Source organism: Coffea arabica, chromosome 7e (assembly GCF_036785885.1).
Source record: "Coffea arabica cultivar ET-39 chromosome 7e, Coffea Arabica ET-39 HiFi, whole genome shotgun sequence".
Classification (NCBI taxonomy): domain Eukaryota; kingdom Viridiplantae; phylum Streptophyta; class Magnoliopsida; order Gentianales; family Rubiaceae; genus Coffea; species Coffea arabica.
In genome coordinates, this window is record NC_092323.1 from 3,613,265 (window position 1) to 3,629,974 (window position 16,710).

Consider the following 16,710-nt stretch of genomic DNA (forward strand, 5'->3'; position numbering starts at 1 on the left):
TGTTACACCTTATGATGTTACACCTTTCGGAATGGTTGTCACCTTCCGGAATGGTTGTTCTGACAACCGTTCCAGCCCCCGGATCCATTACTTCATAGTCACTACTGAGTTCGAACAGGTGCCAAAACTATTGCCTTTTTTTTTTTTATTTCTTCATTCATTCTCCTTTGAATTTCTTGAAAAACCTTTTCAGTATAGAGGCAAGACTGGAAAACAATGCACGCAGGTCTGCAGCATTTACTGCCCTTAATTTGTCAAAGTTGGCAGTAAGCAAACAGCAGACCCTTTGTAACACTCAACCACACCATTTGCAGAATTTGACCAGAAGTCCACCCCCAGTTTTTGGTACCCATGACGTCTGATGATCACCTCTTACTGAGCACAAAAATCTTCATCTAAACACCTCAAGTTACCGAAATAACCTCTCACTGCTCTACACAGCGTGCAACATTTTGTCTTTTCATCTAAGCACTAAAGGCTGAGCACATTGCAGGCAACATTAGTCTTTTCACCGCAAGTCCAGCATTCGTCAAAGACAGCACCAACACAGTCGCCATGCCCCCCACCCCCCGCCAACACCCCACCATTATTTATGGAGTAGTATTTGGTTTGGTCGTGCTAGCAGAATTTTCAGACGTTGAACGCTTTGTCTGATACTCCTACCACCACCAGCAGCGGTAACCTGTACTAATAGGTGATAGAAACGACGTCGTGGCGCTCCTATTCGATCGCAGCCTGATATTTACTGTACTTGCCCTTTTAAGTGTAGTGGTGGCAGTATTCCAACAAATCGCAGTTGTACCTTTGTGTTCCATACGTAAGCTTTTTTGGAGTTTTAGTGCATGAGAAATTGAGTACTTCGCCATTAATTAAATAACCTGCAATTAAGCCTCCTAAAGCATGATGAAATCGAGCCACGTATGCTCAATGCATGCTTATGCGGCGACACGTGGGGCGGCAGTACTTTTGAACTTTGATTTCCAGCTGCCACGTATCACTCACCATGCTCCTTCCGTGTTTTGCTGGGATTAATTGCTTGTGTACTAACAACTCCTTCAAACGCTGTCCTAATTCATAAATCTCACTTGAGTAGACCTGATCTTCGTAGATCCAATGCTTCAAATCGTGTCACATCACTTGTATAAGATCAAATCTATAAAGATCAGATCTATCCAAGTTTTAACCATCTCTTGAAGCACAATAATGTACTACTATTATTTGGATAGAAAATTATTTAATTTTCTTTTAAATAACACTTACAAACACTATCTTATCTTATCGTGTGATATGATGTATATAAAATAAAAATAATTTAAAAATATATCTATAATATGATTAAAAGATCTTTCATTCATTTATTTATTGTAAATAATAGTCGATCCAAACATGTATACATGTTTGTAAGTGCCCAACGGGTAAAGAGATTTAGAGAGTGAAACATCAATTATGAATTGCAGGTAATGTCAAAAATTCATAGCCATGTGTATATTCTCTCTATCGCGTTACGTAGAGTCGTGCGTATAAAGAGACCCTTCATGCAATGATTATTTCTCTGAAAAGCATGTTTGAATTGAAATTTTTTTGGGTAAAAATTACTCGGCTTTGCTTGATCATATTTGTTAATTACCTTTTTTAACTCATATACATTACGTTGCTACAGTAACTTTTTACAAAAAAGAAAGTTCTAGAATATAACAATTCAAAAGGGATTTAGCTAACAAGATACACGGTTTTCTTTGTAATAAATGAATTTATACTTTTGTTTTTTTTTTGGGTAAGTGAATTTGTTCAGATTATACATCTATATATGATACCAGATTGTACGCAGGAACTAAATACGACCATGGCTTTCCCGAGTGAGTTTGCCATTGCTCCACCGAAGGCAAGGAAGGGATGAGTCAATACTGGGACGATGACAATGAAAGGCAAATTCGATACAAACGACTGGGAATGCGTATAAATACTAATTTTATGTATCTGTGAGTGAGCATGCAACAAACTGTACATGTGGGTTTGTTAGGTCAGTGGATTATTAACAAAAATTTATTTGCTCACGTCGTCGACAAACTTTTCATCCATCATTCTATATCATATCAAAAAAATATTACACTATTTAAAAAAATATATTCCAAATAATCTGTTATCCAAACACATAGGATTGTACTCGATGAAAACGATAATTTCCTTCAAAATCTTTTCCAGCCAGGTGTCGAAAACTAATTAATTTTATGCTTGAACGCTCTTCCTCTTTGACTGCTAGTTGTTTCCTTTTTCGAAAGTTTTTTAACTTATCAAAGTCTGTCGTATTAGAATATTGAATTTATTAACCACTGAATAAAATTGCTAATAGATCGTGGTTAGTAGAATTTTGTTATTGGAATTTGCTTTTCCTTATACTTCTTTTTTTTCCCAATTAAAAACTTCGAGTTGTTTCCTTGTACTTTTTTTATACGATTCCAAATAATTACTTGTGAAGAAATTTCTTTTAATGTAAGCACATTTTCTAATCACTTTTTTATAATATCTCTCATACGTTACATCACATAAATATATAATGGTAATATTCTAAATAATCTTCAACCAAAATAGACGGTTTATAACACGTATTACATCACAAATATATTATGCTCCAGTATGCATCCATCCGCCAATCAAGGGTCAAGGCTATTGTAGGAGGGACGGGGTTGGTACAATAGAAAATTAGACTCCTTGAGTTGTGAACAAGAGATAGACCAAAAAATGTTCATGTAACCAAAATTCTTGTTTGAATTGCTATTTTTAGAATTTCTTTTAAAAAGAATAAATTATAACGATTTGATGTGTTTGAGATAAAAAGATCACTGAAAAATTGATTCATGAAAAAACGCAAAAATTCACAATCCAAACACCGAATGTCGTGTGTACTAACTACACCTGTCTTCAAGCAAAGGATTCATATGAGCATCTGTAACGCCTGCCCTCCGTACACTAAGAAGGTCTTGTCTTACTTCAGAGGAAAAAAATTACAAACAGAAAAAGAAAAGGCAAACGGTTGATTGCACTGAACAAGGAAGGTGGTAATTAATTTATTTTAGCAACGGCACAATATTGTGAAAAGTGCGCGTTACCTGCAGTGAGGTTCGCACGTCAGCGGGTCGGGTGAGATCATCAATCCAATCATGCAGGTGCCAGTAGCTAAGGTTTAATCATCGATGTGTGTGTATCCAACTCCAACCAAACCTTGAAACTCGCAAATACGTTATCGTCTACGGATGACCTGATACAAATCCCAAGAAGTCACGAGATTAATTAGTTGTAATACTACCAATTAAGTAACTGATAGTAGAGTATTAGTACTACGTTTTATTAAACCGGTAAGCTGGCCCTCTTTTCAGTTTTGACATAAGGAAGAGCTACCTTATTTATTTAGTTTATATATAATAGAGAGATAGCGACATGTGACCTTAAATTATTTTAGATTGACCATAACATGCTTATAAAGTGAACTTCGGTTCATTGAGGTCAAGTTTATCAATGCCATAAAACAAACAGCTTCTTTAATGTCTTTATTTTATTCTAAGTTTAAGGAGACAATTACTTCACTATTGACCATCAGAAGACGGTCTAGACAGAGAGATTTTTCTGTTTGAATTGCAATTTTCTGAAATTTTTATAAAAAAATATATAGTGTGACGATTTAATATATGTGAAATAAAAAAATATATTCATGAAATAAAAAAAAAAAAAAAAAAAGCCTTTCCAAACAAGACATTCAACCTCACGGAACTTGGAAGTGTTAAATAACACCCATCGTTCAATTAGCTTGTGCTGATTGCCGGAGACTTGGAAGAGATCGAATCACCTCCAAATTAGACAAGCGCATTTGCATCCACTAGATTTAACAAGCCAATGACCTGGCATTTGATAGAAGGTCACAGGATTAGAACCTGCGACCCCCTTCTCATGGGAGGTACTACAGAGTAAACGAATCAGCTTAATGGATCTATGAGAGGGACAAATTTCCCCAAGTATACTGTAATTACCTTATACTAATATCTGTCTTTTATTATAATTTTGATCAATTATTCTATTTCTGAGTAAACATATATAGATCTCGAAACGATAGTCACCGGTGAATGCTAATATGTTTTTCCAAGTATATTATTGTAATTTCCAATGATAAAAGTATAATTCATTTTTCTTACTTAAAAGCTTTTTTCTCTGTGTTTTATGTATGTATACATACACTTTCAGAATATCCAACACCTGATAGAATGCTAAGGACATCCCTGCCAATTGTCGTCGTGCTCTTTTTTCTACCTGAAGATAATGATGAGAATGTTGATGATCTAGCAGCTATCAAACAACAAAGGAAACCTGTCATGGATGTTCTGCTTTCAAATTTGTCGTGTGCGAAGTTTGACATGTTGATGGGAGCGCAAATTATCACAGCAGTTCGTTAATCCTATAATCAGCTGTCTTGCAGCAGAATTGCATTTTTATTTGTGGTAATCGAGAGGATGCGTCATAGATGCTATTCCTGTATCCAACTTAGCAATTTTATTGGTGCCCTTTGTTGTATCGGGGAGGATTCTAGAACGTCATTAAATTGCTAAATGGTCTCATGCTTGCTTCCGAGATTAGCACATATGATGGTATTGCTATTTCTAGAAAATGGGTCCTGTACAAGCTGGGGTGCTCCAACAGATCAGAACCCAGAAACAAAAATAAAGGGCAAAAGATATCTCGCTTGCTATTGCGGACAAGTACGTACGTGCAAAAAAAAAAAAAAAAAAGAGTCGCATTTTCTCTGATTTTGCTGTCGCAAAATTCTGCTGGATTAGTGATGATCTGTAACCTATTCCTACATCTCTTTTCGTGTTTTTGTAAAACGAGAGAAATTAAGTGCGATTCTTTTTGAATTAATAAGCTTTTCCAAAATTCTTGAAATTATAGGACCAACAACTTCATTGCTATGTTTGGATTTCTCAATTTTTTAAAAATAAGTTTTTCATATATAATGCTATATACTAATACACAAACAAAAACAACTCAAAAAACATATTATATTCATACAATATATCATTGGAAAAAAAAGGAGAGAGGGGGGAAGGATGGTGGGGGGTGGTGGCTATGGTGGCGGTGGTGGGTGGTGTAAAATTTGAAAAAAAAATCCCAAAAATGTGTAAATTATAAATATATCCCAAAATATATTTTAAAAAACAACTCAAAAAACATCTATAATAAAAGTTTTTTATATACATAGATACTATACAATTTTTGAAAAATACCCTCAAAAACAGCTAATCCAAACAGAGTCTTCATTACTCCATATGGTTTCATTTGTTGTGATTTACGTGCAATTTTCTCTAAAAATTTGTTGTGAGTTTTTAGGGCACTCATTATCCTCCTTGTCTGTTTGAGTTGTTTCAAGGAAATATCAAGTAACATTTGATGATTGAGCACGCTACAAAAATTGACCTCAAATACGTCAAAGTGAGTTTTAATTTTGCTTCTCTAACTCAAAATTCTAACAAGTTGCCGAACATGCACATGGCCAATTTAGTTACACTATCCAAAAGAAAAAAGGACAAAATTTTGTACAGAAGAAAACGATGGGTTTTTGAGATTTTAGTTCAGATTTCATTAATTCATTCCCATATTGGACAGAGTTGTCTAATTCCACTCTATTTTCATTTAATTACATTGATGTAAATTGAAGTGAATGGTCGATAAACGTCATACCTCATCTCATCCGTGAGGAAGATGAACGGATAAGGATGTAAAAATAATCTGGCAATTTGCACTGTGTGGACCTGATGGTAACACTAATAAATGGCATTGTAAGAATTTATATATTTTAGCTACCATAATTATGAGATGTTTTGGGCCCCAGTCCAGCATGGTAGGAATCGGAAGGGCCAACGAAGGGTAGGGTAGCCCATACCTCTCCCATTACCATTACTTGGTACATGCTCCTACATTCACTTTATTACCGGTAAATAGTACTACCATTGCGTAGTTATGATACTCATCCTAATGGATTACTTCTCTACTAGTGTGAATACCCGTGCTACGCACGGTGCTGACATTATTGAAAAAGTAAAAATAAAATGTGAATAAAAAAAGTTTAAAAATTATACCAACACAATTAAAATGTAATATCTGTCTAACAATAATTTGAAATATGATAGAATGTGCATATCATTCAAGAACTGCCTTTTTTTCGGAAGATAGATCCTAAAAAGTGAGATTTTGGTTTCAAACCAAGGTCTCCCTCCTTCCTTTTCCCTTTTTAAATTTTTTTTTTTATTTCATATTTATTAAAGTCTTTCTTACTGTATGCTAGTAAGCGTTTTATATCTCCTAATATTTTACAAGTGAGAGTTTTTTTCTCTCTCCTAAGATATCTCAGTGGAAGTTTTGTTTCGTTTAGCTCCAAGAGTGTTTTCAAATCTATATGTTAGATCTAAAATTTTTTAAACCTTCTCGTCAACCTTAGCATAAGCTTTGAAATTTAACCAGTAGATCATAGAGAATAAACATGCACAGATATCCACGGAGAGCTTCAAAATTTGGGCGATTCATGTTGGTACACCAATCTTTGAGATCAGAAAGCTTATGTACAAGGCTCTGTAACTGGCCCCTAATCCTTACCACCGCAAGTGGTATACATTAGTGCAATGGTCTTCAATCAGTTGGAGGTTGAAAGCTCATCCAACAAATTACTACTACTAAATAATTAATAATCATTTGGCATGGTTAATCATTTCCAATTGATCTATCTGGGGGGACAAGATGCACTATTGGCACAGTGAAAATTAATAATCAACGAGGACAATTATGAACTCATAATCCGCTTTCGATTTAACTTGCTGAATTTCAGTGCTGGCCCAATGCATGAACCGGAAGCGAAGACAAAGAGATAATTAAAATGAAAAGGAGTTGTAGTCCAATAACTGTTACTAATTCTACATCATCTAATTTCCTTTCTGGAAGATTATGTTGCCGGGGATAATCAAGAAGAATCTAGAAAAAATCAAGAAAGAAGCCAGAAAAAGTTGTGAGAAGGCAGGCTTTAGTGGATGAAAATTACAAAAGCCCTAAGGGTCAACGTTCGTGTCGACTTTTGAAGCCCATCTGCCGTAGGCAAACAAACCACGAGCCCCTTTTTTTTTTTTTTTTTTTTTTTAAGCCTCTCAACCAAAAGCAGAGGTAACGTTTGTTTGGATAGAAATTATTTGTCAAAAAATTATTTACTTAATCAGAAACACAATTTTCAACCTACTTTTTTAATCTCATATACATTACATCTGAATAGTCACCATAATAATTATTTCAAATAATATTCTATGTAAACACCCAGATCCATAAATACCTCTCCAACTCCAACTCCGCCTTCCGAGAATGTTAATGCTTTTGACCAAAAAAAAAAAAAACTCCACCTTTGGAAGGTAATTGATTTCTCCACACACACACACTCTCTCTCTAAGATCGACTACACCCCAACTCCTTGGCACTCTTTTAGAGTTTAGTGTTCAAATGCGTTATAATTATTAGAAACGGACGCCATCCACAATCATTGCTAGTTGGAAGTGGGCTTTTCTTACAGCCCAAATAGGATGAGTTTGTTTGGTATGTTTTTGGGCCTGCTGCGACTGCCCAAGTGATAAGATTCCTCAATATCTGACCATTCCAACTCAGGGTCCAAGAAGATGAAATCAGTTTCCCGCTCAAATATTCCGCCCCCCTCATGGTTCATTATACTAACTCGGAACCTTTATTTTGAGTTTTGAAGTTCTCGACTTTAATACTCCTATTTCATTTTCATTTTGTTGTTTCTCGTTTGTAAAAATGCCGGAGGATATCGAGATGGAATCGGCAGCTCCTGACGACGAGGTAGCAGGCACCGGTTCTCATTCGACTCAGATGGGATCTAGAACTCCTAGGCTCTTCATAAAAGAGATGGTCATGAGAGATTTCAAATCCTACGCCGGCGAACAGCGCGTTGGCCCTTTTCACAAGGTTAGGGTTGCTTTGCTTCACTCCTTTGCGGTGTTTAGCCTTTCTTTCTTTATTTTTTCCCTTAATCTTCCTGTTTTTGTTCTCTTTTAATTAAGTTCTGATACAGAGGTGTATTGAGCTTTCCTGTGCAGAGTTTCTCGGCCGTGGTCGGTCCAAATGGTAGCGGAAAAAGCAACGTAATTGACGCTATGCTCTTCGTGTTTGGAAAGCGAGCAAAACAGGTGAGTGGAGAACCTCAACTGTCAATTAGTTCAATTCACTAAGAAAACTGAATATGAATTTGGAGCATAATTGGGGATTTTTCTTCTAATTACTTGATCATGAAAGTTGTTTTTGATAAAGAAAATTGAAAGAACTAATAAATTAGAGCATCATTTGAGTTTTGGCGTAGCCACTAGGGCGTTAGGAAGCTTATGCATAAACTATAATTTTCCTATCTCGCATATCCTATATCATTGTCATAATTTTCTTGTCTTCAAACTGAAAAAATCGAAGCTTGATCCTGAACGTCTTTGAAATACTTGCAGATGCGTCTCAACAAAGTATCAGAGCTCATTCACAATTCGACTAACCATCAGAATTTGGACAGTGCTGGAGTGTCAGTCCACTTTCAGGAGATAATCGATTTGGTAGTTGATTAAGTTATTTAATTGTGCATTAACATTCAATTTCGTTGGGCAGTAGATGTAAGGCGTCATTTCACTTGCCATAGGATGATGGGACATATGAAGCTGTCCCTGGAAGCGATTTTGTTATAACACGTGTTGCTTTTCGAGACAACTCCTCCAAGTACCATATAAACGACCGGGGAAGTAACTTTACTGAAGTCACGAAGAAATTGAAAGGGAAAGGAGTGGACTTGGACAATAATCGGTTTCTGATCCTTCAGGTTTGGATGTGTTCAAGACTTTTATTTGAAAGGAAAAGGTGCTGAGAATGTTTGTAATGGCAATGAACGGAAGCGATTATTGTTTCTTCAGGGTGAGGTGGAACAGATATCATTGATGAAGCCAAAGGCACAAGGACCCCATGATGAAGGATTTCTCGAGTATCTTGAAGACATAATAGGAACTAACAAATATGTAGAGAAAATTGATGAATCATTGAAGCAGTAAGTTACTGAGCTGTTTTCTGCCAAATGTGCTTTCTTTGAACTTTGATGCATCTCTTGGAGTTCTTTTTTTGAGCTAGGACATTGTTCCAGTCTACCTGAAACCTACTGCAGTTCTGACTTTTGAATGGAAGTTATTCCTGGTTGAAATTTCTCTTGTTGCTTCGGCTTAGCCTTCTTTTCTGTTTAAGGTCTATTGGAATCTGTTGGTTTACTTCTGTCCTATCATTTCTAAATTGAAGAAGCCAAAGTTGAATTTGTGCCCTAACTTATTTTTGCTTTTTTATGTATATTACCTGATGCAAGAGCATTGAATTTCTTTTGTGCCTTGTACTCTAAGATGTATTTCTTTGCATTATAGGCTGGAAGCCCTTAACGAAAGAAGGTCTGGTGTGGTTCAAATGGTGAAGTTAGCTGAAAAAGAAAGAGATAGCTTGGAGGTACAAATTAGAGTTTTGCACAAATGGATGCTCTGTAACCATTGTTTCATTCAGTTATATCGAATGTGCATTTTATCAGGGGGTGAAAAATGAAGCAGAAGCTTACATGCTTAAGGAACTATCCCTGCTCAAATGGCAAGAGAAAGCTACTAATCTAGCCTGTGCAGATAACACTAAAAAGATTGAGGAACTGCAGACAAATGTTACCAGCCTGGAAGACAATCTTAAAACTGAACGGTAATGCTGCCAGACAATTTTTTGCTACTTGTTTATGTTTCTGCACTCCCACAAGAATGATGGTGTCACTTTTCAGGGAGAAAATTCAAGGAAACCACACAATGCTGAAGGAACTTGAAGCTTTGCACTTGAAATATATGAAAAAGCAGGAGGTCCTCCCTATATCTATGTAGTTGTTTTATCCTCCTTCGTCAGAAATTTGGTTTTGGTCTTGTTAAGGAACTTTTAAATGGCCATCTATTATGAAATCTTTTGACAGTTTGAATTCATAGCTTTTTCTACATATCCTTGTGGTTGAATTTGTAGTTTCTTTGAATTTATGCCCTTACATCCAAAAGATCTTGTTTGATTGGATAATTCAGGAACTTGATAGTGGACTCAGGCATTGCAAAGACGAGTTCAAGGAATTTGAAAGGCAAGATGTGAAGTATCGTGAAGATTTGAAACATTTGAAGGAAAAGATTAAGAAAGTAGTTGATAAACTTGCAAAGGTAGCCTAACTAAAGATATCATTAACTTGATAATGTATGAGAACATTTTCAAGTAGGGACCACATGCTTCTGTTTATCTACACTGCAGGATACCAGAAAAGTTGATGACACCAGGAAGGACTGCGAAGAGTCAACAAATCTGATTCCACAGTTAGAGGCAGACATTCCAAAACTGCAGCAAACTTTGATGGAAGAGGAGAAACTTTTGGATGAGATTATGGAAAACTCTAAAGGTGCTGTCTTCTTTTGCGAAGTAGATTTTGGTTTTACACGTTTAATTTCCGATGTCCCCTTCTCTTTGTTTTTCTTTTCTTATGAAGTTTTAATCACCTCCATCTCTGCTTTTCATTTATCATTACTTTCCCTATTTTCATTTCTGTTGAATCATGTGGAGGCATAATTTAAAACTTCTATAGTGCTGAAATTTAGTTCTTGCTCACATTGGAAAACTTCTGCATGTTTTAATCTAAGTATCTGTCAGATAGATTGTTAAGTTACTTTAGTTTCAATGATGCTGATTGATGAGACATCAAATTTATGTAGTTTGAATTGAAGACTTTCAGTACCTTGTATTTTGGCCATAAATCTAGTCTTTGTGTTTTTCTCCATCCTACCATCAATTGCATTTTTTTTTGTTTTAAGTTTCTCCAAGTCAGTTTCTGATTTGTCCTCTCTTCAATGTTTTCAATGAGCAGTTGAAACTGAGGTTTTCCACAAGGAGCTTGCTGAAGTTCGTTCTGAACTACAACCGTGGGAAAATGAACTGATTGAGCACAAAGGAAAACTTGAAGTTGCATGTACTGAAAGTAAACTTCTGAGTGAAAAGGTAAGTATCCTACCAATGAGCACATTAATTTAGTTTATAATACCTTAGGGCAAGCAGACGTATCTTGCTTGCTATTCCCTTGAGTTAATTTTCAGACTGCAGACTCAAATGTTCAAGAACTTTTTGGTATTTTACTGCTTATGTTTTGAAGCTCTTCCAGTGTCTGTTTGAAATGGATGGGATTTGCCTGACCATTGTGTTTGATCATTTCAGCATGATGCTGGTCGTGCTGCTTATGAGGATGCTCAAGAACAGATTAGGGAAATACATAGGAGAATTGATGCAAAGGTCTCAAGTATTACAAGCATCCAGAGTGAGTTACAGAAGAACAAGCTAGAGGCATTAGAAGCTCGAGGGGTTGAAAAAGTGTGTCTTTGATTTGTTGATTTTGCTTTCTTCATTTGTACTTACTTTGATAAGTTGAAATGCTGCGGCATTTGAAACTTGCAGAACTGCCTTGAAGAACAAGAAAAGTTAGTTCTTCTCGAACAGGCTGCTAGACAAAAGGTTGCAGAGCTCATGTCCGTAATGAATTCTGAAAAGAGTCAAGGATCTGTCTTAACAGCGGTATTGCGGGCTAAGGAATCAAATGCAATACCAGGAATATATGGTCGAATGGGCGATTTGGGTGCAATTGATGGTGAGTACATATTTTACTTTTATATTATTGTATATTTCAATGTCTCTTTTGTTGTTGCAAGTGAGTGAATTCTGTGCTAAACCTAGAATCTGGGTGCTAAGCATTTTCATGTACAGTATCTATCTATCATGAAAGCAAGGGAAACATATGAAGTAACTTCCTTTAAATTGATTTCTGACTCTTCAGTGATTCTAGTCTTTGAATAATAAAGTGGTTCCTGCTATCAAATGGAATTCTTTTTGTTATCCTCTTTTTCTTTGGCAATGGTTAAGTATTCTATTGGTGATTTGAGTAATGCTTGAAACATTTGCACTGTTATTCTGGTCTGGCAAAAGTGTACACTTCTGTGGCAATGTTTTGTTTTGCCGTACATATCTTAATCTGTTTGCGAAATGTTTTTGCAGCAAAATATGATGTTGCAATATCAACAGCATGTCCTGGACTTGATTATATTGTGGTTGAAACAACTGCAGCAGCGCAAGCTTGTGTCGAGCTCCTTCGGCGCCAAAACCTTGGTGTTGCAACCTTCATGATTTTGGTAGATTCTTGGTCTTAAACTAAGTGGTTTGCGCATGCAGTGTCCAAGCTTTTTGTGTTAATGATTTTTTCAGAACAGTTGTATTGAGTAGCCACGTGAGTGTCCTAATTGGCTTAATCTGTGCTGGTTTTATACTTGCTTGCATTGTGGTGATTATTATAGTTCTAGGTGTTCCCTAGGGCCTGCTTCTTTGATGACGTTTTTGCTTTATTGTTGCTGTTGACACTGGAGATGCTGAATTTTTATGTACCAAGCGATCCGGTTATTCAACAATCCATTTCATTATCAGGCAATACCATCTATATGTGAAAATGGACAACTGGCAACAGTTATTGCATCACTTTACGGTTAAAGAAAATAAAACATCACTTATGGGTACTGCCACTCATGACTTTGTGACAAGTTTGACATGTACAAAGCTTTAGTGGGCTATACTAACTGTGAAGATATGTATTTAATGTCTTTTAGTTGTCTAATATTTGTCCCACTTGTTTTGCAGGAGAAACAAGCCAACTTTTTGCCAAGACTGAAGGAGAAAGTTAGCACACCTGAAGGAGTTCCCCGACTGTTCGATTTGATTACGGTTCAGGATGAAAGAATGAAACTTGCCTTTTTTGCTGCACTAAGGAATACTGTTGTTGCGAAAGATATTGATCAGGTTGATCATTACGTGTTCTGCAGGATATTTTCTTCTCTCAGTAGTTTGTAGGAACAGAATGTTCTGCCACTACCTCAGATTATCCATCTTTAGAGAAGCTTGCAGAGGTTCTGAATGTTGAAATAATATTGCTACAAAAGTTCTGCAGAATGCAGGGAAATCTAAATCGACGTGGAGAAAGGCTATTCATACTTTTGTGAAGTGTTAATTTTCTTTTTTCCAGTACAACAAAGTTTGGTCAGGAGAACGGAAAGCAAATACTTTTTATTGTTGTCGTAACTTCTTGCATAAGCCTTGATCTTGGTGAAATACTGTCATTTCATGTGATTTTACAAGAAAAACAAATATATTATCATGCATTCTTCTCTGATTATGTAGGCAACACGCATAGCGTATGGTCGAAACAAAGAGTTCAGGCGTGTTGTAACTCTTGATGGTGCTCTCTTTGAAAAATCTGGTACAATGAGTGGTGGGGGAAGTAAACCCCGTGGAGGCAAGATGGGTACAGCTATACGAGCTACTAGTGTCTCTGCAGAAGTTATTGCAGATGCTGAAAAGGAGCTCTCTATGCATGTAGAAGGTTTAAATCATCTACGCCAAACAATTGTGGATGCTGCAAAGCATTACCTGGCTTCAGAGAAATCAGTTTCACATTTGGAGATTGAACTAGCAAAGAGTCAACAGGAGGTTCTGTCCAATTTGTTCATGTGCCATGACTGTTCCCATGTTGTGCTTGATTATCAGTTTAATGAAAATCAATTTTGTCTCAGGTTGACAGTTTAAAGTCACAGCTTAGTGATCTAGAAAAGCAACTCGAGTCTCTAAAGTTCGCTTCTTTTCCCCGAAAAGATGAGGTTGATAGACTTGGAGAATTGAAGAAAATAATATCTGCTGAAGAAAAGGAAATAGATAGACTTACACAAGGTTCAAAGAAGTTAAAGGAGAAGGTATGTGATTCTGCAGTCTTGACTGGTCAGGCATCTTCACCAATTTAGTTCCTTTCTTTTGATTTTTCTTGCAACATTTAGTTTTAACTATCTTTATTCGACTAATTAGGCTATGGAGCTTCAGAAAAAGATTGAGAATGCAGGCGGTGAAAGGTTGAAAATTCAAAAGTCAAAAGTTGATCGAATTCAGTCTGTAAGCTCTTGAAATAACCAAAACAGATGTAAGGTTCTGTTAATACGCTTCATAGTTACTGAAGCTACTTATTTGGCAGGACATAAACAAAAACAGGACAGAGATCAATCGCCGCAAAGTTCAAATCGAAACAGGTGAGAAAACAATAAAGAAACTGAGCAAGGGGATTGAAGAATCAGAGAAGGAGAAAGAACGGCTTAATGGACAGAAAGAATCATTGAAAACAACCTTCAAAGAGATTGAGCAGAAGGCATTTATTGTTCAGGAGAATTATAACAAGACACAGAAGGTTAAGCTTAATCTAACAATTTTTTCATTGGAAAGTGTTTAGCTCATGGTTGTTATGCTTGTTTGTTGTTTTTCTCTTTTCTGGCATTAGTTCTAATGAACAAAGACTTGCTTTCAATAAATTGGAGAAATTTTCCTGTCCTGATATTGCAGCTAATTGATCAGCACAAAGATGTGCTGGACAAAGCCAAATCTGACTATGAAAAGCTGAAGAAAACTGTGGATGAGTTGCGGGCCTCAGAGGTTCTGTTATGCTGGCCTCTTTTTTGACTTTCACTCTCTAATCTCTCTTGTGCATGACAATGTAAATACCATTTAGTGATGCAGGTTGATGCTGAGTACAAGCTTCAAGACATGAAGAAGATTTACAAAGAGCTGGAAATGAAGGGGAAAGGATACAAGAAAAGGCTAGATGATCTGCATATTTCTCTCACCAAGCACATGGAGCAGTAAGCTATTGAATCTCTCAACGAATTATTAACCCCCCCTGTCCTCATGATATATATGGATGAAAGTTTGTCTTTTATGTCCATTACACATTTTTCTCTTCTTTTTCTTAGAATTCAGAAAGATTTGGTGGACCCAGAAAAGCTCCAAGCAACACTGACAGATGAAGTTCTTGGAGAGACTGGTGACCTTAATCGAGCTCTTGAGATGGTGGCCCTCCTTGAAGCTCAACTGAAAGAGATGAATCCAAATCTTGATTCGATTTCCGAGTATCACTCTTCGTCAATTTTATGAAGTAGGAATTTAAAATGTATTTCCTTAACTTCTGTGCTGAATAATTTCCACTCTGTCAGGTATCGGCATAAAACATCTTTGTACAACCAAAGAGTTGAAGATCTTAGTCAAGTTACACAACAGCGTGATGAGAAAAGGAAGCAATACGATGAATGGAGAAAGAGAAGGTAGGCTTTTGGTTCTTCTAATGAAGTATCTGTTTGCTTCAATCATGACAACTATATGTAGTTGTACATTTCAGGTTGGATGAGTTCATGGCAGGTTTCAACATAATATCATTGAAGCTAAAAGAAATGTATCAGGTCTGTTCAAGGAGTAGTTCGCAATCTCATTCGCTTTGTGTGCCCCATCTCCAAGCTTAGCTTTGTCTGTTGGATATTTGTGCTAGTTATCCAGAAGGCTGAATTACCAATACAACAATTTGGACTTTGTGAAATTTGCCTGAGCATAATAATAGGCACTGCTACCGATGATGAAATACCATATAGGATTGATAAATTAGTTGGTGGGCAACTGGCTACCTGTGATTGTTCTCAAACTGTTTTCAGCATTTCTTTGAACTACACTGCTGCTAGCAGTTTTCATTCATTGATGAAGGTCATTTTTTATTTTATTGCAGATGATTACTCTTGGAGGTGATGCAGAACTTGAGTTAGTGGACTCTTTGGATCCTTTTTCTGAGGGTGTTGTTTTCAGTGTCAGACCACCTAAAAAGAGCTGGAAAAACATTGCAAACTTGTCTGGAGGTGAAAAGGTATTTGGTTAGTTTTAAACCTTCATTGTTCTTCTGGCCTTTATTACATGGTATCCAACTAAGTCGATGGTTCTTTAAAAACTTATGTTTGGAGTCTAATCTTGTGAGTTGACTCTTAATTTCAGACTCTCAGCTCTTTAGCTCTTGTTTTTGCACTTCACCATTATAAACCCACTCCATTATATGTGATGGATGAGATTGATGCAGCTTTGGGTACGTTACGTGCCTATTACTGATGTTGCCTGGATTTTTTTTAATTTCAATTTGACCCACAATTTGTCATCTTTTCCATGTTTTTGATTTCTTATTTCTTTATTTGTTGAATAGATTTTAAGAATGTTTCAATTGTGGGGCACTATGTGAAAGACCGTACCAAGGATGCACAATTCGTAATTATCAGGTACATTTGAAGGGGTCATATATCATCCTTTTTACATGCGTGAGTTGTTTCAAACTTTCTGTTCTGTGCAACAATGCAGCCTCAGAAACAACATGTTTGAGCTGGCTGATCGACTTGTTGGGATCTACAAAACTGACAATTGCACCAAAAGTATCACTATCAACCCGGGAAGTTTTGTGGTGTGCGGAAAGGCTGCTTGAGGCTTTTGCTTTACATGTTGAATTTATCAATGTTGTTAACTCTCATGTCTCACTTGCCTTCTCTTGGCCAAGGTCGGACTGCATTGTGAGCTTGTAAGTTTGAATTATGTATTTATTGGCCAACATGTTTTAAATTATTGGTTTTGCCTTTCTTTAAAGCTTGTTAAAATCATCGGAAAAAGAGAAATGAAATGGAAAAAGTTGAAGCATGATAGCTGTCTTTGCGGTGGCATTTTGAGTTT

At 36.4% G+C, this 16,710-nt stretch overlaps 1 protein-coding gene across 1 annotated transcript; it reads left to right on the top strand.

Moving 5' to 3' along the window:
• The first annotated feature begins 7,747 nt into the window (after positions 1-7,747).
• On the top strand, positions 7,748-16,626 carry LOC140004127 (structural maintenance of chromosomes protein 4-like). The gene is made up of 28 exons (XM_072060404.1): positions 7,748-8,004; positions 8,136-8,225; positions 8,532-8,633; positions 8,717-8,893; positions 8,985-9,115; positions 9,477-9,555; positions 9,635-9,792; positions 9,869-9,944; positions 10,155-10,283; positions 10,372-10,516; positions 10,979-11,109; positions 11,323-11,475; positions 11,560-11,749; positions 12,154-12,287; positions 12,787-12,945; positions 13,324-13,632; positions 13,716-13,892; positions 14,002-14,085; positions 14,165-14,374; positions 14,527-14,616; positions 14,701-14,822; positions 14,934-15,089; positions 15,174-15,281; positions 15,356-15,416; positions 15,734-15,868; positions 15,994-16,081; positions 16,196-16,268; positions 16,348-16,626. Exons 1-28 carry the CDS (start codon positions 7,834-7,836, stop codon positions 16,466-16,468), a joined length of 3,759 nt encoding a protein of 1,252 aa, XP_071916505.1. The 5' UTR covers positions 7,748-7,833; the 3' UTR covers positions 16,469-16,626.
• Positions 16,627-16,710: the final 84 nt, after the last annotated feature.

Coding starts and splice junctions, on each gene's coding strand:
- LOC140004127 (XM_072060404.1), top strand. CDS start 7,834: ATGCCGGAGGATATCGAGATGGAATCGGCAGCTCCTGACGACGAGGTA. Junction 8,226..8,531: donor TTGGAAAGCGAGCAAAACAG/GTGAGTGGAGAA, acceptor AAATACTTGCAG/ATGCGTCTCAACAAAGTATC. Junction 10,517..10,978: donor GATTATGGAAAACTCTAAAG/GTGCTGTCTTCT, acceptor TTCAATGAGCAG/TTGAAACTGAGGTTTTCCAC.